This window comes from Belonocnema kinseyi, chromosome 2, assembly GCF_010883055.1.
Source record: "Belonocnema kinseyi isolate 2016_QV_RU_SX_M_011 chromosome 2, B_treatae_v1, whole genome shotgun sequence".
NCBI classification, from domain to species: Eukaryota; Metazoa; Arthropoda; class Insecta; order Hymenoptera; family Cynipidae; genus Belonocnema; species Belonocnema kinseyi.
Genome location: NC_046658.1, coordinates 69,395,443 through 69,416,702, shown reverse-complemented (window position 1 = coordinate 69,416,702; position 21,260 = coordinate 69,395,443). Strand labels below are relative to the sequence as shown.

Sequence of the window (21,260 nt, the reverse complement as noted above, 5' to 3'; positions counted from 1 at the left end):
TTATTAAATAGTACATGAATTAAGAAGATATGAAAACATGTGTAGTCATTTCAGGTTTCTAATTTTATAAGCTTATAGAAAATTTGTATTAAATAAAAAACCGCAATTTAACCAAACACTTTTTAAAAATAATTTAAGTTATAGAAATCATTATTATCGAGTCAGAAAAGATAAACATTAAGAAAAAGTATGGAGTTGCCTTTTAAAAATGGTACCAAAATTTCAGATACGAACATATGAGACGCATTTTCCAGGTTCATCTATTCGTACCAACAGAATACGGCTTTTTGCCTTAAAATTTAGATAGGCGGAGATACAGCCTTAAAACGTTTTTAATATCCTGTAATCAGCTCGATATTAAAAAAGGCAATTAATTTTAAGAAGTGCAGTGTTCGCCACGCAAGTTACGTATTTTACGTATAATTTCCTAGCCCTGACGAACACGGAACGACTCTAGTGGACTCTAGTGTTTTTCACGTTCACGGCGGGTTGCCGGCTGCCATCTTGGACCTCGCTAGATTGAGAAGCCGGCCGCCCGAAAAAATCTCGAGTTTCACGCGTTCGCGTGGCTCCAGGTGCCCTTTAGGCTAGTTTCGTGAGTGTGTGACAAAGTTTGGTTAATCGGCAGGATTAAACTGTTCAAGATTCGGGCCCGGAATGCTTTAGGTGAGCCCAAAACGCAACCATATCATGACTCTAATCGTGCTGGCGTGTGATTTTTCTTTATCGTGTGTGTGCGCGTATTCTCATGCGTGTGTACATATGTTCTATACTTTGAATATTAATTTTTGCCATTGTTAAAATGTACGATTTGCAATCGAAACCCGATTCCTGGTTGTCTCCTTGGCCAGACACGAGGCAATATAACGCGCAGTTTCGAGAGCCACTGCCCGTCCCGAAGCTCGTAATTGAGCGAACCACGAGAATCCTTAACTAATTACGAAATGCAAAAGTGCTTCGTCCTGCGATGCAATCCGCTCTACAAAACTCTCAATCACCCTGGGATATGGGTTTCTCAGCAGTTTTAACCTGTATGCGAGTCTTATTTCTCTCTTTAACTTGACTCCTAACCTTAATTTTGCTACTGGTCCGCCCACAGCGCTGACCCTGTTCAAATTCAGTACCCTTTGCACTCAGCGCGTCTCTCCACGAGGCAGTCTTTGTTTACTTGTACTTCTTTATTTTCCTTTAAAAGCAAGTAATCCCGACCCTTTTGCATTTGCATTTTTTTTATTTATAATGTCGAGGAAATTGAAACCATCTGATCTTCTGCTTGGTGTAGGGGATAGGCGAGCCTAATCCATTTTTGCTTAGGGTATTTTCTTATTTTAATTTCATCTCTGTATAAACGGAGAATTGCGAATTTTGAATGATTTTTAAAATAATTTGTACGTCCTTCTTACACATGTGCACTCGATTTTGCAAGAGAATTATTATGATGTTTCCAGGAAGTAGTGCGGAGAAATTTGCCTCTATTTTTAGATATGGTAGAACTATGCTCCGAAATCTGATTTTATTTCATATTTTCATAATTTTAACGTTATATCACGTTTTTTTTAATGTTCTGTAGTTAATAATTGCTAAGTATTTGTTCTATTTAATAGTGAGGGGCGAAATTGGGACAAATTCAATATTTAAAAAATACAAAAAGTAGATGTAAAAAACGTTACTATATGAAGCTTTTATAGAATAATTCGAAATTTCAAGCTAATAACTTTTATTATGAGGTTACTTCCTACAGAATTTTGTATATTTCAGGTAAAGGTTCCATTATTAATCGTAACGATCCTGATAATCGTGAAACTTGGTTATAACTTTAATACATTGTTAACAAATATGTTAAATGTAACATTTTATAATAAAATTTACTTATAGAATTTTGTACCATGAATGTAATTTAAATTCATTCAAAATAAATAAAAAGCAAGGAATTGATGTCAACAATTACTGGGACTTTTACCTTATTTTATTCTAGTTTTTTGCAAAAGCTGCATCTTTCTTTCTTTACTGTCAGATCTGTACTAGGAAATTTGATTTACGTGCATGTTCTTTCTCAAATTTTCAAAAAATAAAGTAAAATCTATATAAAAGAACTTTGTCCTGATAATTACATAATAGTTGTTATTTTTGATACTACAAGTCACAATTAAGTTAATATTATGCTGCTTTTCTTTTTAATGAGTCAGAATTATAATTGGATGCTCCATACCAGATAGTGAGTCGCACATTCCACTTTGTGTCACATTTTTTTTACTTTCTCGTTTTTTGCAAATAATTAAAATCCTTAAAATGTACAGTTTTAGGTTCAAATTCGAAAATATTCAAATATCTTTTAAGGTTTCAGGCTTATTTCAGGTTTTTTATTGCATATTTTTTGTTTATGATGTAAATAATAATTTTGAAACCAATAAACAGTAAGATTGTTCTAACAATAAGGATATTTGGGATATTTAGTTTAGGATGTTTGCTAGTATTTTACAGATAATTTAATTGATTCATTATTCGGAGATTAATCTAATAAATTAAATTATAGGGTGCACAGTCTTCTCTTTTTTTTCTTGAAATCTCCCTTCACTATTCTCAAAAAACTTTCCATTTTCTCCTTAAATATATGATTTTTGAAATAAATGTTTAAAGTGCTGAAGTATTAAAAAGAATTACTCTTCAAAAAAAAATTTGAAGCTGAAACATTTTAAAGCATGTTAAAAATATGAAAACTGTAGACAGAATTTTTTATTTAATATAAAATTGAAACAGTTACACAATGTATAGTACTTTTTCAACAAGTGTTGGAAAGTGTCCACTTTTTAGTTAAAATTTGCAAAGTTAAATACTTAATTAAACAATTGAATATTCCAAATCCAGCAAGGGCAATGTTAAATGTTCTAACTTAAGCAATTTTTAATTTGTGTTAAGAGCACTAAAGATTAGTGCGGAGGGAAAATGCTAAAATAAATTAATTCGTTTGAGCTGAGGGATAAAAAAAACTTGTTGGTTGGCATTCGACAAAAGTGAAGAAAAAAAATGTTAATCAGTAAAATTTAACAATTTTAGCTTCAGAATATTTCCTATTGGTTCAAAAATTGTGACGATTTTTTATATTCACATCTTACTAGTGAACAAGAATAAAAAATAACGAAATTTAAAAATAATTTTTTGCTCAATAAAAATTGGAATATGTCGAACCTGGACATTATTCAACTTGAACCCATGAAAATATTTATCATTTTGGTTTTTCGGAAAAAAATTTTTTTCGTAATTTAAGATTTTTGGGATTTATTTTTTTTGGGGATTTTGGAACGTTAGAAACACCTAGAAAAAAATGTTTCGCATGAATAAAAAATAATATGTTTCTTTGGTTCAAACATTTTTTTCTTTACTTATTTTACTCAAACTATATTTGCACAAACGATTCGATTAATTTTAGCATTTTTCCGTCACTCTACTAAAGAGTGTAGTTTTGAATTTACATTTAAAGTAATAATTACATTAAGGAAGAATTGGCAAATCGTAGAAAAAATATTTATGAGAACGATGTTAAGCATATCAAAATTGTGTATTTACGGCATTTTATTTTTTCTCTGACTTTTTTATATCACTGAACAGATTTCCAACGACCTAAGTATAATAAATTTAAAAAAATAAATTCCTTAATGGCAGAAATGATTAAAAATTATTTCAAAATATAACATATCTTATATAAAAAAATTTCTTTTCGACATATGCATGTTTTCCCTTTTTCGTGAGAAAATTACCCTATTGCCCCTTTTTTGAGCTCCTCTTGCACTGTGATCCCTAAATTACCTTCGTTTTTATTCGTTGCATCACGTCCAATCGATTTGTTATTGTCTCTTCAATTACTTTGAAGAGGTGTAGGGTGTTCGGTTGGATTTCGGAATATTGATAAAATGTTCAAAGATCCAAAAGACGCTGATGAAAGAAAAGGAGACTTTAGAGTAGAAAATTTCTACTAATCCTGGAATGAATGAGAGTGTGAAAAGACATCTTCATTGCATTTAAATCATTTGTATCATTATTACTAAATGACATCATTTCAATTAGTTTATTTTCAAAAGTGTATTCTAGTATTTCATATTTAAACTTTATAAAGCAAACTATTTATTAAATAGTTACAACTTTAAGTTTAAAATCTTCTACAGTAACAGTAATGATAAAATATTGTCTATATACTCAAATCCCCATCGAGTCTGCGGTTTTCTTTTTCTCTTAATGACTCATCTTTCTAATTCTTGAAACGCAACTGGCTCACTTGCAAATCATTGAAGTTACTGTTTTGAAAATTGATACAAAAGAAGCAATGAAATGTTTGTCTATTTGCCTAGGTTTATTGCTGCACTCATATGTTGGTAGTTGGGTGAGCAGAGGAGACAAAGTAGTTACTGGACGTACATTTTCATTAGGTAATCGAGACATTGAGGTGGCCAGTGGTGGAAACAACGCAAGCAAAATCAACAATCTTCTCGAAAGGATGGCGCTTCCAAGTAGAGCAAGGGTTTATACAGATGTTAATTCACACAAATCCAGAGATTACTGGGATTACGAGTCGTATGTCGTCGACTGGGGGTGAGGCAATTTTCTTTTCAATCATATGAAACATACATCTAATTAATTCCATTACGAAATGTAAAACAAAATCTGTTTTTCTTACAGACAACAGGACGATTACCAGCTAGTGAGAAAACTTGGACGTGGAAAATATAGTGAAGTCTTCGAGGCTATCAATATCACAAATAACGAAAAATGTGTTGTCAAAATATTAAAGGTAACTCATCTTAATAAATTTATTGAATGCTTGGAAAGAGAATAAACCATATGCTAATAAACCATTGCCAATTTCAATTTGAAAGTAGTTTGTAAGCTACTTTAGATAAGAGCAAGCTCTAATACCCGATGAATTAATTTGCAGCCTGTTAAAAAGAAGAAGATCAAGCGGGAGATTAAAATCTTAGAAAATCTTAGAGGTGGGACCAACATAATTACGCTCCAAGCAGTTGTTAAAGACCCAGTATCAAGGACACCAGCATTGATATTCGAACATGTCAACAACACAGATTTTAAGCAGCTCTATCAGACGCTGACAGACTACGACATAAGATATTACCTCTACGAATTATTAAAGGCAGGTTTCAATTTTTTTTTCAAAATAGAAACCACCAAAACGATGTATGCTTTGTCCAATTTCCGGTTGTATTTTTTTTGTCCTACTAAAAGTTTCTTGCAATTTTCAGGCATTGGACTATTGCCACAGTATGGGCATAATGCATAGGGACGTGAAGCCGCACAACGTAATGATAGATCACGAAAATCGAAAACTGCGGTTAATCGATTGGGGTCTCGCGGAATTTTACCATCCAGGACAGGAGTACAACGTTCGAGTTGCTTCACGTTACTTTAAAGGGCCAGAACTTTTAGTAGATTACCAGGTTCGTTCCTCCTGCATCAGTTTCAAATAGATTTGGTGTAATAGTTGAATTTGGAATTGAAAATTGAAGGTAAACGTTTTTTGTTTTCCTACAGATGTACGATTATTCACTGGATATGTGGTCCCTGGGTTGTATGCTTGCGAGTATGATCTTCAGGAAAGAGCCCTTCTTCCATGGACACGATAACTACGATCAGTTAGTGAGGATCGCCAAAGTTCTCGGCACGGAAGAACTATTCGAGTATCTTGACAAATACCATATCGAACTCGATCCACGTTTCAACGATATACTCGGTCGGCATTCGCGCAAGCGTTGGGAGCGTTTTGTACACTCAGAAAATCAGCATCTGGTTTCCCCCGAAAGCCTCGACTTTCTAGATAAGCTTCTTCGCTACGATCACTACGAGAGACTCACCGCCCGTGAAGCAATGGAACATCCCTATTTTTGTAAGTACATACCATGAATTTTCTGTTTAGCGATAAAAGCGCCACTAGTTTGGAACTATTGGTAGTAGTTCACCGCATGAGAGTTAGGACAGGTCATGTCGACTGACTGACCAACTGAGAAAAAGAGGTTCAAAGTTTTAGTAACATTATACACTAATTAAGTGTTAAAAAATATCAAGTTTTTTCTAGAGCTTGTAGGGTAAACAGGGGTATTACTGACACCTTAAGAAAAAGTTTGTATAAATAGAAAAATATTAATTTATATGCTTATTGTTTGGTAACGAAGATGAATTTATCTGACAGGGCAGATTATTTCCATTTTCAGACAGTACCCAGTAATATAATTATTAATTTCCAAACTATTGTCATATTTATTTTTAAATAATTTATTTAAATCCAGTGAACGAGACTACATTTGCAGTAAACGAAACCCTACATTTAGTGAAGGACACCGGTATTGATTTTGAATTTAAAAGAATTTAGAAAGTTATTTTTAAGAAATATTGTGTAATTTAGTTGCTGTAGACAATAAAGAACATTATTTTGTATAATTATGGGTGTTTTTAAAAGAAAGGATAAAGTTTTTGTCGAAAAAGATACCTTCGATATTATGTGGTTATTTTCATTTGATCAGTTCACGAATTTGTCAAATTCATTGTGCAGTGTCGGTGATTGATCTTTTAGGTTCGAAAATCTGAAATCAATTAAAAAGATATTGATCATTAAAGTCGCATAGAAGGCGATGTAATAAAAATAAGGAAAGCAAATCGCAATTATAGTAACACTGATATCAATAAAAAAATATTTATTTGATAATATTTCAAAACGTAATCATCTAACCTCTGAAAGCACTGCAAAATAAGAAATACTTTTTTTTTAACTTTCAAAAGACTTTCAAATCAACGATATGACTAATTTTTATAGTGTCAACATGTCCTTCTGTAGATCGCAAGAAAAATAGTATTTAATTAATATAAATTCAGTCATTTTGTGCTGAATAAATATTGAAATACAAATTACGTGGATAATAGAATATTTGTGCTTGTACAAGTATGTAATTTATATCTCAAGAATGTTAATAAAAGCATTTTCGTTGTACAGTGTCGTTCACTAGAAGGGTATGAGAATTACCCCTGTTTACCCTAAATCGCGTGTAAAAAAAAGAACGCACTGAAATAGATTTTGGTGCAATGAACAATTTAGCAGAAATCAAAAAGCTATTTTGGATATGTAACGATATGGACATGGAGTGATTTCATGTCAAATCATCTGAAAAAATGCAGCTATTGTCAGTAAATTTGATGAAAATTCTAATATCCGTTCTTTAAGTTGTTGAACTAAAAACCCTAAAATAATTTTTGAAACATTTTAAAAACTTAGAAGATATTCAAAATTGTAAATGTTGTTCCTCTTTTTTCTTAAACATCCATAACTTTGGGGATTTTAATGATATTATGGTTTATTTAAAAAAATCATTTGTAATAGGATGCAGTTTTCAAAATATATTTTTTGAACAAAAAAATTTCAGAAACTTTTTGGATTTTTCAATAACTAATTTTTAAATTGAATTTCTCAAAAAATCCACTTTTTATTTTCGAGAGATAATAAAAAATTTACGCCAAAATGATGCTCACGATGTGAAAACCCATGTAAACAATAAACGAACAATTGTGTTCGTCTATTGTTTACGTGGTTTTGCACATCGTGTGCAACATTTTGGCATACATTTTTAATTATTTCTCGAAAAGTAAGGGAGATCCCATTTTGAAAATAACAAGGCTTGCCGAAAACAATGTAAGCTATCCATATAAAAAAATGCAGAAAATAAAAAGTAAACTTTTTCAGAAATTCAGTTTCAAAAGTAGTTTTTGGGATTTTTTTTTCCAAAAAATATTTTTTCAAAACTGCGTCCCATTACAAATAATTTTTTTAATAGACCACAATATCATTAAAATCCCCCAAATTCAAGGCATTCAAAAATGAGGAGTTTTTTCAAATCAAGAATCTTTAAATAAAATTTTTTCTGAATAAAATGTCGAAAATAGAAAAAATTTAAAGCTTTAAAAATTGATTACTTAAAATTCGAATGAATTTAAATTACATTAGCGCTTTTAAATAACAATAATTTTTAATTTGATAGTACTTTAAAGTACATTCAGTGTTTCAAAGTAAAAACTGCTTAAATTGTAGAATTAAACATTTTTATTACATTAAAAAAAATTAAATTGATGCCACAAATTTGTATAAGAAAAAAATTCAGTTTTCGTCATTTTTACTTCTCAAAAAGTAAATTTTTTAAACTATAAACCTTCAAAAATGAATTATTCGAAAAAACTTTTTGAATAAACAAGAATTTTTTTAAAATGATTTTTTTTATCTGTTGGATATAATGATATAATCAATTGTTTAAGTCAATTTAACAATTTTTTAAACTTTGAATATTGAAAAAATTGTAATTATCGATTTTAAAATTTATTATGTTTTTAATATTAGGAAATAGAAATTCAAGGACGCGTGAATTACTTGCTACTTTTTAATTTAATTTGGAAATTATAGTTTGAATTATTTATAAACATAACAATTTATAGGAAAGTCAAACTGTTAATATAAAAAATTACAATTGCATTAAATATTTTATTTCACAATTCTCAATTTTAGCGTGAAGTTTCGAATAGAAATAAGGGTCTCGAGTTTAAGCTTTCCCAGCGGCAAAAAAATAAAGTAAGGGTTTTTACAGTTCTGGGTCAAAACTGAGTAGATTCGACCCTATTGGCCTGAGATCGCTAGTCGATACAGGATCTACATTTGGAGACCCCTGCCATATAGAACACTGATATTCGAATTTTCATAAAAATTACTGTCAATAGCTGACATTCTTCAGATGATTTGACATCGAATTGCTCCATAATATAATTCACTTGTTTATAGTTTGAATATGCCGTGCGGGAATTGAAGGACAACCGGAAATTGTCTTTAATTTTAATTTTTTACGGGGAAAGTGCATTTAATTTCCTTATAATTTGTTATTCTCCGTTTGAGCTACTTGTGCTACATTTTTCTTACCTAAAACTAAAATTATTAAGGGCATGTGACACAGCTAAATACCTATATTACCGACCTCACTTTTTCGGTTCACTGAATGTTTTTTCGAACCTAAGAACTTTTTTTGTAAATAAAATATCGAGCTGAAACTTTGGAAGATGTATTAGAGTACAATAAATTACGTTTAAGTACTGAATTTTGGTAGGAACTTCACTGAAAAGCAAGAGCCGAAAGAAAACTACGTTAAAGTACAAAGCTTAATAATAATAGATGTAAAAAAAATACTTCCAACAATCAATTCCAAAGGCATCAGCCGGTAACGTTGTACACGAAAATACGAGCTCTCTAGAGCCTCGTCTAGTGGCCGCCAGGTTTCGTATTTTCGTGTACAACGTCACCGGCTGAAGCCGTTGGAATTGATTGTTGAAATATATTTTTTTTACATCTTTTATTATTACGCTTTGTACTTAAACGTAGTTTTCTTTCGGCTCTTGCATTTCTCAAAGTTTGAGACCGATATTTTATGTATAAAAAAAGTTGGAACGTTCAAAAAATGTCGAGGTTCAGAAAAAAGATGAAATAATTTTCAGTGAAGTTCCTACCAAAATGCAGTACCTAAACGTACTTTATTGTATTCTAATACATTTCCCAAAGTTTCAGCTCGATATTTTATTTACAAAAAAAGTTCTTAGGTTCAAAAAAACATTCAATGAACTGAAAAATTGTGGTCGGTAATATAGGTATTTAGCTGTGTCACATGCCCTTAAAATTTATAAAAAAATAAAATATTTTAAAGAAATCGTAATATTGCTGTACAATTTAGCAAATTCTACATGTCGCAACCTACTATTCATTGTATGTGTATACTTCTTTCATAAGAAGGAACTTATATTTATAAGCACGAAAAATGCGGGAATTGTTTGGGAATTTTTGGGCAAAATTTAGTAGAGACCTTGAATAAACTTTTAAATTAAAGTATTCATAAAACAAATTTGCATTTAAAAGTACATGAGACCGCCCTACAGTAGATAATCATTCATTTAAAATACTAATGTATGTAAAATAATTTGGTTAATGTAGCTTATTGTTATTTAATAAGAATTCAATCTTTTACTAATATTTGGTCTTATAATTAATGATTATCTACTGTAGGTTGCTCTTCCCTAACCAAGCATGATTTTCTGTACTGCTTTCTAGAAAAATGTATGATTTTTTATTTTTAAAAATTAATTGTAAGAGAGTATTCCAAAGCACTCCAAAAAAATCTAAACTTGTAAAAAAAAAAACAAGTGTACAGAAGATTTTAACGCAATTTTTTTATTTGTGAAAAATAAAAAATAATATACCATAATTTTTAAATATATTTAGAAGGGTTTAGAAATGTATGCGAAATTTGTTTCAAAAGTTTAGGATTAATTCGAGTCAGTTTAAAAGATCAAGTATTTTCTTAAAAATTAATCTTTTTGGTTGAATTCAACTGTAATTTTCTTAAAAGTTCGTTGTTTTTTAGTTGAAATTTATTTTTCACTTGAACATTCATGTATTTTATTAAAAATTCTTTTTTTTATTTATAAAATTAATTCTGTTGTTTTAAAAGTCATGTTTATGACAGACAATTCAATTGATTAAGGATGATTTGTTGTAGTTATGGAAAATTTAACTGTTTTGTTAAAAATTCAAATATTTTGTTGAAAATTTGTCTTTTGGTAAAAATTTCATCATTTTTTATATAAGATGCAACTGGTTGAAAAATAATAATTTTTAGTTAATGATTCAATTATTTTGTTGAAAATTCGTTTTTTTCAAATGCAATTGAAAATTTCAAAACATTTCATAAAATTTTAAGCAAAATGAGGATTTTTGTAAATTTCGAAACAAAATTTATAAGCGTTTTAAGAAATTTGATAGGTTTCAAGAGAATAAAAAAGTTTACTTAAGAGTTTATGGGAAAATCGAATGATTTTTTTATTTTGAAAAATGAATTCTAAAAGAAAATTGAAAAAGATTTTAAACCCTTTTTAAATGATTTCATAAAATTTTGGAAAGGAAGATAAAACATTTTAAAGCAAACATTTATTATTTCACACGATTACTTATCAAAATTAGAAAAAATTCGAGTAAATTTGGGAGTCTTAAAGGTTTTAAAATATTTTTGAGCTTGTAACGGCTTCAAAATTTTGTAACAAAATATAAATTTTTGAAAATTTCTTACAAAAAATTAAGATAGTTTTTAATTTCTTTGTTATTAGCAATTGATTGTTGAAGAGTTGTAACAAAACCGATTATTAATATTATTCATTTATTACTAAGTGAATTTTACATTAACTATGTTTTAAACACATGCAATTATAATTAAACTGTCATTATAAAGCATTAAAAATAGTTTTTTTGTTTTGTAATTACTCTTTAGTAATTAATCGCTAATATCAAATATATTAAAATTATATCTGAGAATTATTTACCCATTAGAATACCAAACATAAGTAGTTAACCAAGGATATGTTTATAAAAAAACTGGCATCTTAAACAAGTCTGCTTATATAATTAAGTCATCGAAATTGTATTATCTTTCCATATTGCTAGTTAGTCTAACTTTATTAATTTTTACTAAACACCTTAAGTTAAAAAAATATTATTTTCTTTAAATATTCTAAGATAATATATAAAATTTCACAAAGGAAAACCGTATGTTTAATGCGTTTTGTTCGTGTTTCTACTAAGAGGAGATTTATATATACAACCAGGGAGGGAATCGGCCAATAAGTGGGAATTTGGTGGGTGAAAATTAGTAAGTGCTCTGTACATATCTCCCTAGAAATTATGTTAAATTTTTAAACAGAACGTCACATTTCTCGTTTTACCAGCTGTCCATTTTTCAGACGTAACCTGTACTAATGCTAATACGAAACAACAAGAAATACTTTTTCACCCCAGGAAAGTCATAATAATACACTAAAACATTTCCAGAATAGCTCTTTGCTTTTGTCAATCCAATTAAATATGATTGTTGAAGTTTTCAGGTTATCATTGACACGAAAAAATCATGGTCAGGTTTGGCAAACTAAACAGAAGTTGGAAGCAATTTGTCTTCATTTTTCGTGTGTTATTTTGGTACCCCTGTTGACATTCCAAACATTCAATAAGCTGGTTTCCCACCAAATTGGCGTTCTCATGCAAGGTTGCCAAATTGCATGGCAATTTTCGTTAACATTTTGAATTACATCACTTAAAAATTGATTATTATATATTAATATTGGTGAGTTTTCAGTTTATTCATTTTTATGGCCTTTAGAAAGACTCTTCTACACTTTCAAAATTTTTACCGATTAAATGTATTTGATTTTACTCATTGCATGTTCCTTCTTAACCCCCAGATTACTTACATTAAAGGTAATTATTAATAAAGCTTTGTGCTCATGATAAAATATTTGGATATCATTTTTAGTTTAGCTACGGGTTTTCCCCGTCTTTTTCTATTTCAAACCTCCACTTTATGGACATGCACAATATAATCCTGAAACTGAATTAACTTCGATATTTTTAAGTTATAACTTTTATTATTTGTAAGCTGAATATCACAGCAGAGTGTATATTTGAACATTATTTGCCACAGTCTAAACATGACAATATCGTTAACTGACAAATTGCAAAATGTGGACTTTGCGTACTCTCTCATGCGACGAGTTTCATTTGGGCTTCCAGTATTGCGATTAATGACAATAATGTTTGTATTTTGTTTATTTTTCAGATCCGATAGTCAGATCAGACAAAGAGCAAGGTCGACTAGCAATGGTCTCCTCGTCACCTACTCCCATGACAGGCTCTTTGCCTGTAGGTGAGTAGCGGCCCAGGTAATGTCAACATCATAACTTACCTCTTTCATTAAAATTAAGGGCCATTACTTTCAAGTGTTCTGGGTGCCAAAGCCTTACTTGAAGAAGGCAAAGGGATTCGTCAAAATTAAACTGTACAGTTGACTAATTTTATTGATTTTCTTGATCAAAGAGAAATGAAATGTAGATTTATAAGAATAATATAAAATGTATATGGGAATTAGAAAGCTAGGAAAAATCAAGTGAACTATTTGACAGCATCGTATTTAATAACCAACATCACGCTAATAATTATCCTTGTTATTTACAAGAGAATGTGTTGGAAACAGATATGTAAAACACCGGAAAAGACTACTTTTTCGGGGGAAAATCTATTCCAACTTCAACATTCTCGTGAGACATTTGTAAGACACGAGACGCTCTGGAATGCCATGCAATTTCTGTTTTGTTTTAACTCGATTTAGAATGCTTATGCTATTAACTTATACTAATGCTCACTACTTACGACCTTTTACAAGAAAAAAGTAATAGATTTATTTCTCTTCAAGATCATGTACACCATTCCCAACCAATCTTATCTGTCAATGCTCATATTCATGAACCATATGATGTTATAATACAGAAGAATGTAATCATTTTAAAATCGAGGAATTCTTATTGTTGAAATTTTAGTTTCGAAGTGTAACTTTAAAAGAAATGAAAATATAAATGATTTATGAGATATGGAATATTGTTTATTATTAATTCTGGACTGCATTCTCTTAAGACATGTTCCTGAGTAGAATCATGCAATGGATTGAATCAGGCACACGAGATTTCCAGATTCATCTAATTTCTTTCACATTGCACTTAAAATAATAATTACTGAATAGATAATGTCAAGAATTTATCGGCAGTGAAAAATTAATTTTATTCTATTTATGAGAGAATATTTATGGTACCGGTAAGATCCCAGAATATGTCAATTCACTAAAAGAAAATATAATATTAAAGATAATGTATTAAAATGAAAGAACTTACAAAAAAATTATAAAATTGAGAGTTTAATTTATTTTTAACAATGCCTTCTTTGTTTATTTAAGATTAGATTTTCTTAAGTTTTCAGAAATTTAGTGTATGTTTTAGGTGATAATTAAAGAATAAAAAACTTTGGTATTAAATTAATTTTTGTACTACTGAAACGGACTGACCCTGATGCGATCAAGGACTCAAACCCTACATCCATATTATGCTAGACATTAGATTAAAATAATAATTTCTTTTTTAAATTTAACGTTTTTCTTCCAAGGTGTTACCGATTTCTTTAAATTTTTATCATTCATGATACCAGGTATTATTTGTTATATAATTTGTAATACAATTGATATCTTGCAAATCTAAAATGAAAATTTTTAAATATAAATGACAGCGTGTGAAGTGGAGAAATTCAGAACTAACGGCTAGATGAACAGCGGGTGTAAAAAGTGAAATTATTAAAATTTGTAAAAAAAATGTAGTGCAAAGTTTATTTTGTAAGAATTTTTTTTCAGTTTGCATTCGAATTAGTAATGGAAAATATTATTAGGTTCGTATCTACGCTCGTAGGTCTGATTTTCCGAAACCTTGTAAGTTGTGTAGTTTGCTTATGCGATTAACACAAATTCCTTACCACTAAATGGCATTTAGTGGTATTGATTATTATTAACATGTGTTAATAACTGTTTTTTATTAAATAAATGTCAGACATTTTTTGGGCTTCGCATAGTTTATTTTATTGATCCTTTCAGTTTTATTTAAATCAATGTATACACATTTTGCCCGTGTGAATAATGCTTCAGTATATAGCCATTAGTTCATATTTTAACCAATGCCATAGCCTCCTATACATAATATTTCAATAATTTTCCAAGGCAGAAACAATTTATTTGAATTATTTTAGAATACTTTGAATGCATTCAGGAGAAACAGTTACAAATTTTCATTCAATTTTGAACTCTCGTAGATTACAATAATTTTGAAATCCGTTACTTTTATATTTCAAACTTGATAGGTTTGAATTTAAGGCCATGTGACGAGTGGTTCACGTGACCAGATTCCTACCTTAACCTCACTTTTTTTATTTCCCAACTTATTTTCACACGAAGTGCCACATCGAGTTAAAAATTTGGGATAATAAATAAGAAGCACTAAGAAAGGCGGAGCTGGTTCTAAAGTTCAATAATTATGAAAAAAGAAAAAAAAGTTATTTACAACAAGAAACTTTTTTCATAATTATACAAATTTAGGATCAGACCCATCATTCTTAGTGCTTCTTGTTTCGTATTCCAAATTGCCAACTCGATGTGGCGTGGGAAATAAAAAAAGTGGTGGTAAGGTAGGAATCTGGTCACGTGACCCACGCATCACGTGGCCTTAATTCCTTTCAATTTAGATATTTCTGTTCAAAAGGGTTTAACTTTCATATTTCATTGCTTGCAATTTTAAATAATTTTATTTCTTCCTAATGCCCAGGTTTTCAAATTTTTATAATTTGTAGCTTAGAATGTGTCTAATTTTGAAAAATTGTGTTCACTAGATATTTCAAATTGAACGTGTTTAAGGATTAAGTACTTGAAACATGATTTAATCTTTGTGAGTTTTTTTCTAATTAAAAGCTTCTGAATTACAATTTTTATATTTGAAACGTATTGTGTGTCCGGAAAATGCCCCGAAAAAATGCAAAATAGCATTTTCATGTATAAATACTGGTAAAGACGTATTTAATAAGTTTTGGGAGTAATATTTTGTGTTGGAGACAGTATTTAATATTTAAATAATTAATAACTATTCACTTCTGATTCCGTAAGAAAAAAGAAACTATTAATAATATAATAAAACAAATTTTTCAAGCAAATAATATTTTTTTGACAGATTTATATATAGCTTGCAAAAGAGTATATTAATAATTACCGATATAGTGCAAGAGAATTTACAAAACTAGAATTTTCTCAACCTTTCTCATGAAAAGTTATTCCGGGCAAAATACAAAGCGGGATGAAGCGTCAAATTTAAACGTTATGATGTGAAAACTATTCTTTCAAAATGTCTTAAAAATTGATTGAAATTAAATTTACGAGAAATTAACAAGTAGTTTTTCCCCCATTCTTTCGAAAACTGAGCTTTCCCCATTTAAAATCCCATATTGGGGTCATGTGCTACTTACAATTTCCCCGGCTTTTTTTCCACAAAAATGAAAATTTTTAAAAACTGATTTCGGAGATGCTATAAATGATCATAACGGACGTCCCCGGACTCTTTTTTGAGGGATAATAACAAAGAAAAATTATTGTGCTGAATAAAAATTGTATGCATATGCATTATTTTGAGGTTATATCGTTTTTCATCTCTGCCTTTCCGATAATCTGGAAATTATTGATGAAATAAACTTTTTTGATTGCCTGCAAACAAGGTTAGTTCCGGGAGATTAGTTACTATGTTTATTTGTAAGTCCAAAGTTTTCGTCGAAAAATATTGTGTAGTTTGCAAGTAACTCTCGGGTGAATTGTAACACAAATAACCTCGAAATATACACGCACGTTGTTAGCAATATCAAAATTTTTTGGATAAAAAAACACAAAAAAAAGTGTGCGGGGACGTCCGTTAGCATGTTCGCTATCATTTCCCAAATTTTTAAGACAAAATATTTATTATTCTAGAAAAAAAGCGGGGGAACCTAAAACTGGTAAAATAGACCATTTTCTAAGTATCACAAGTCCTTAATTTCAAAACGACTTTATATTGTCGAATTCGAAGAAAAAAACTTTTCCGCGATCCTCTAGAAAATAAAGTTTTTTAGGACCATCCTAATGTCCACTATAATTATCTCGACTCAAAAATTCAAAGATAGTTTATATAATCGAGGAAAATAGAATTATCCACTAGATTTTTTTTTAATATGAAACTTTCACTCTAAAATCACTAATTATACAAGTATATTTGAAAAACTGGCTTTTTAAAAAATTTTACTTGTAAAATAAAAATATATCGTTTTCAAACTTGTATTTCTGTCGCGCTATGCTGCCACCTACATGTGACGCCATACGCTTTCAATATTTTCTAAAAAATCTTTCGGTTCACGCTTTTTCTTTAAAAAAATGGAAATAAATAAATGTTAAGACTGGTGTTTTGTGTCTAAACGTACAAATTTCAGCGTTAAAAGTCGTGAAAAAATTGACAAAACCGTTCGACGTGACATGTCCCTTTCAAAATTAACAGTTCGAGCATATTGTTGCTAAGGTTTTTTTTTAAACTGCTTCAACGTTAGGAAATATACTTATTTTTAATACAGAATTATTAAATATTCTTTACTTCGTAGAATACCTATCTTATTGTACTTTATTAATTGATAACGGCTACCGAAAAGAAATATCAATTTTGAGTTTCTGTTTTGTATGAGAACTAGAAGGAATGTGGAATCTGGAAAACACTTTACGACAAAATAACTTATTATTGTCTTCACTTTTGGTAAATTATCTGATCCGACTTTAATGTAAGCAGACATACTGATACTCTATAAAAAAAATCCTTTGACCCAAAAAACGATGTTGAATTATTTTTATTCTGTTTGTCAACTTGACACATCTAATTTTTTGGGCTTTGAAAGCATATGACGTGACAGAACGTGTTTCGAGCCACGGGGGCACCACATGCTTCGTTTTAAATATCCACACTTCCGTTCGATATTTCATCACTTTTTATTTTATTACAAATTCGAAACCTATTCAAATCAAGAGAATAGTTTCTTATTTCCTGGGTAGATGCGAGCAATATTCGCTTAATGATAAATTACACAGCCACACACAAAAAAAAGTGTGCGGATCTGGTAACAAGACACACGTATTCCTATGGATTTTGGGGCGCTGAATTCAAATTCGGCATCAAAAATCACGCATAACGTCATGGTTGAGCCGTCACCTCAAAAAAATTACGAAAAATCATGCACTGAGGCAAATAAATTTCAAAATAATGCCAGTGATGCGAATTTTCACTTCAAAAACATGTCGACCACTGTGAAGGATCAACTCTTGCCTGATATCAACTTATTTAACATAACTTTACCCAACAGAAACTGACCTCACCTAACCTGAATTAACAGAAATTTATTGAACTACACGTAAAGCTCTGGAAGCATATTTTCCCAGTAGCAAATATGTGCTACATCGAATGGGTCAACTCGAGCCTAACCTAGAAGTAAATCTAACCTAACCTAACTTCACGAAATACAATTAAACTGATTGTGTTGTCCCGTTGTATTTGCGGTACCGTTTGAATCAGCTTGGGCTTAACCTGCAAAGAGGTCAAATCTATTCTAACCTAAAAAAACCTGACCTAACCTAACTTAACTTCACGTAACACAATTAAACTCATTGTGTTGTCCCGTTGTGTTTGCGATACCGTTTCATTCAGCTTCGGCTTAACCTACATAGAGGTTTGACCTATCCTAACCTAACAAAACCTGACCTAACCTAACCTAGTCGAATGAAATTCAACCACACGTGTAGCTATGTAAGCGTACGGTTCTCACTCTTAAATGTGTGCTATATTTAATAGGTTAACTCGATCTTAACCTACAAATGAATCTAACTTAACAGAACCTAACGAAATTTTGCTTAACGCAACACAACTTAACTTAAGTGTTCCCGTTGTAACACAATAAAATTCAAGTAAATTCTACTTGTAGTTCTAAGTTTCTTCAAATGATTAATGTGCGTTTAAATTTTTAACCACCTGTTGTACAATGAAATGAATTTTATTGTGTTACAAGGAGAACACTTAAGTTAAGTTGTGTTGCGTTAAGCAAAATTTCCTTAAGTTTTTTTAAGTTAGATTCATTTGTAGGTTGAGATCGAGTTAACCTATTAAATATAGCACACGTTTAAGACTGAGAACCGCACGCTTACATAGCTACACGTGTGGTTGAATTTCATTCGGATAGGTTAAGTTAGGTCAGGTTTTGTTAGGTTAGGATAGGTTAAACCTCTACGTAGGTTAAGCCGAAGCTGAATGAAACGGTACCGCAAACACAACGGGACAACACAATGAGTTTAATTGTGTTATGTGAAGTTAGGTTAGATTAGGTTTTTTTAGGTTAGGATAGGTTTGACGTGTTTGCAGGTTAAGCCCAAGCTGATTCAAACGGTGAAGCAAACACAACGGGACAACACAATTAGTTTAATTGCGTTTCGTGAGGTTAGGTTAGGCTAGGTTAGATTTATTTCTAGGTTAGGCTCGAGTTGATCCATTCGATGTAGCACACATTTGCTACTGGAAAAATATGCTTCCAGAGTTTTGCGTGTAGTTCAATAAATTTCTGTTAATTCAGGTCAGGTCAGGTCAGGTTCTGTTGGGTAAAGTTATGTTAAATAAGTTGATATCAGGCAAGGGTTAATCCTTCACAGTTGTCGACATATTTTTGAAGTGAAAATTTGCATCACTGGCATTATTTTGAAATTTATTTGCCTCAGTGCATGATTTTTCGTCATTTTTTGAGGTTATGGCTCAACCATGACGTGATGGGTGATTTTTGATACTGAATTTGAATTCAGCGCCCCAAAATCCATAGGAACACGTGTGTCTTGTTACCAGATCCGCACACTTTTTTTTGTGTGGCTGTGTTATTATTGATATGTTATACTTTCAAAGTACTATACCAATAACCGTATGTGTACGAAAAAAGGTTTAGGCGCTCCTTTCGGCCATATTGAATGTGAACTAGTTTACACTGGTTATTTTCCCTATAACAGATTAAAAATAATCTTTCTGTGTTTGAATTTGAATATAGTTTTGGGTTTGAGTCCCTAAATTGGCTAAGACCAAGTCCCTAAGCTCCCGACTCAACAGTTTTAATTACGATATTAAAAATGACTTGCAGATGATCATGGCGTAGCATCGGGCAATGTGCCGGTTCCTGGTGGTACCGCTGGATTGAGAAACACAGACGGGGTTGGGGGTGGAGGATTGAGCGCCCAAGAAGAGCTCTCGACACCCCAACCCATACCTCAGCTCTTATAAATTCAGCGTCCCGGAATCACAGATCGCGTCCCAAGCTACTTCAGAATAAAACACACCGCCAACTGGTGCATGGTATCGTCAAGGTCGTAGCCATTCTCGCCGACAGAATTCTGGTTTGTAATATCGGTTTCATCGATCATTCAATTAAGACTGAGTTATCTTGCTTCGCCTATCGTCTTACGGAAATCTTATGCCACTCGAGGATCGTAACGTACTTAGGATATCCGACGAACGGAGGGACTTTAGATGTGAATTTTTTCCTATTCGAAATGTCTGTCGCGTCGACGGAATTCGAGGTGCGTCTTTCGAAGGGGTGCAGATCGCTTTTGTTCCAAGGCATGCGAAATACGATACCGATTTTCCTGGGATTTCTGTTAACACCAGGTCCCGTCTCATCTTGCAGATGATCGTGGTTTAATAGTAAGTCGAGATGCTGACCGAAAGAGAAAAAATACAAATAAAATGAAAACCACAAACACACGTACACAAGAACACGTGAACACGCGTGTATAACGCATACACTAGGTCACTCAGTTTAGTATATTTAACGATAATTAAAAAAATGTTCATTTATATCTGATACCACAATGATAGCTGAATAAAACGTTTGTTATAGCCAAGTACTCTTTGTGCTTTGTGAATACCTGTGCATTAGCACTGAACGCTTTCGATCTCGGTCGGCCCTCGTTTATCTACATCCAATCATTTAAACCACCTTTTAAAAACAATCCAACAAAATAGTCACTTCCAAAATTTAAATTTCGCGGTACATAACATCAGATCGGCCACGTTTAGAATTTCAGGTTATGTTTTCAGTATTCGCGTGATTGTCGCGCGAAATTTAGATTTTCTGGAAGCACTTTTTTTCTCTTCCTTTCTCTAATCTCAATGTAATGTGTAGTTTGCCGGACGAGGCGATCGAATAAAACCCAAGGCCCCCAAATACTTGGCAATAGCGAAGTCTAAATAATTCTACAAGCATTACCGATATACATACTAGACTAGGTCATTATAATACCAGGAAATGTACATTTTGACTCGGCGTGCTGGCTAATCATGAATAGTCTCTTTTTGCCTCTTTTTTTTCCTTCCTTTTTGTATTAACGGTGTAACACTTATGTGCATGTTTGGCCAGCTCACCGCGTATTTTTCAATGCATTTATCGAGAAGACGAATGCTTGTACAAAATAATATTCAGACCGTGCTCTACTCGAGTGAAGAACTCCCGGAAAAGTCGGTCAGTTCCTATTAAATCCAAAAGCGAGCGTTGATTCGATTTAATTCTTAAACGAAGTAAAATGAAAAATAATAAAATAATGAGAAGGTCGAGTAGAGTTCGGGTTTCAAACTTGACAAGTGGCAGAATTCTTGATGCTGGCTTATATAGCAATATTCGCTTCCCTTTTGATCCCTGGCGCCGTTCTTGCTTCGAACTCTGTATATTTCAGGATTTTATAAACGTAAAT

At 31.3% G+C, this 21,260-nt stretch overlaps 1 protein-coding gene across 2 annotated transcripts; it reads left to right on the top strand.

Annotated features, from left to right (window-relative positions):
• Positions 1-483: 483 nt before the first annotated feature.
• On the top strand, positions 484-20,938 carry LOC117166933 (casein kinase II subunit alpha). Of its 2 annotated transcripts, none has more exons than XM_033351400.1 (8): positions 484-666; positions 4,422-4,584; positions 4,672-4,783; positions 4,928-5,140; positions 5,250-5,444; positions 5,539-5,890; positions 12,681-12,783; positions 19,655-20,938. In XM_033351400.1, exons 2-7 carry the CDS (start codon positions 4,490-4,492, stop codon positions 12,773-12,775), a joined length of 1,062 nt encoding a protein of 353 aa, XP_033207291.1. In that variant the 5' UTR covers positions 484-666; positions 4,422-4,489; the 3' UTR covers positions 12,776-12,783; positions 19,655-20,938. The 2 variants fall into 2 exon arrangements, with proteins under 2 accessions (XP_033207291.1, XP_033207290.1); XM_033351399.1 differs by having other exon boundaries at positions 4,344-4,584.
• Positions 20,939-21,260: the final 322 nt, after the last annotated feature.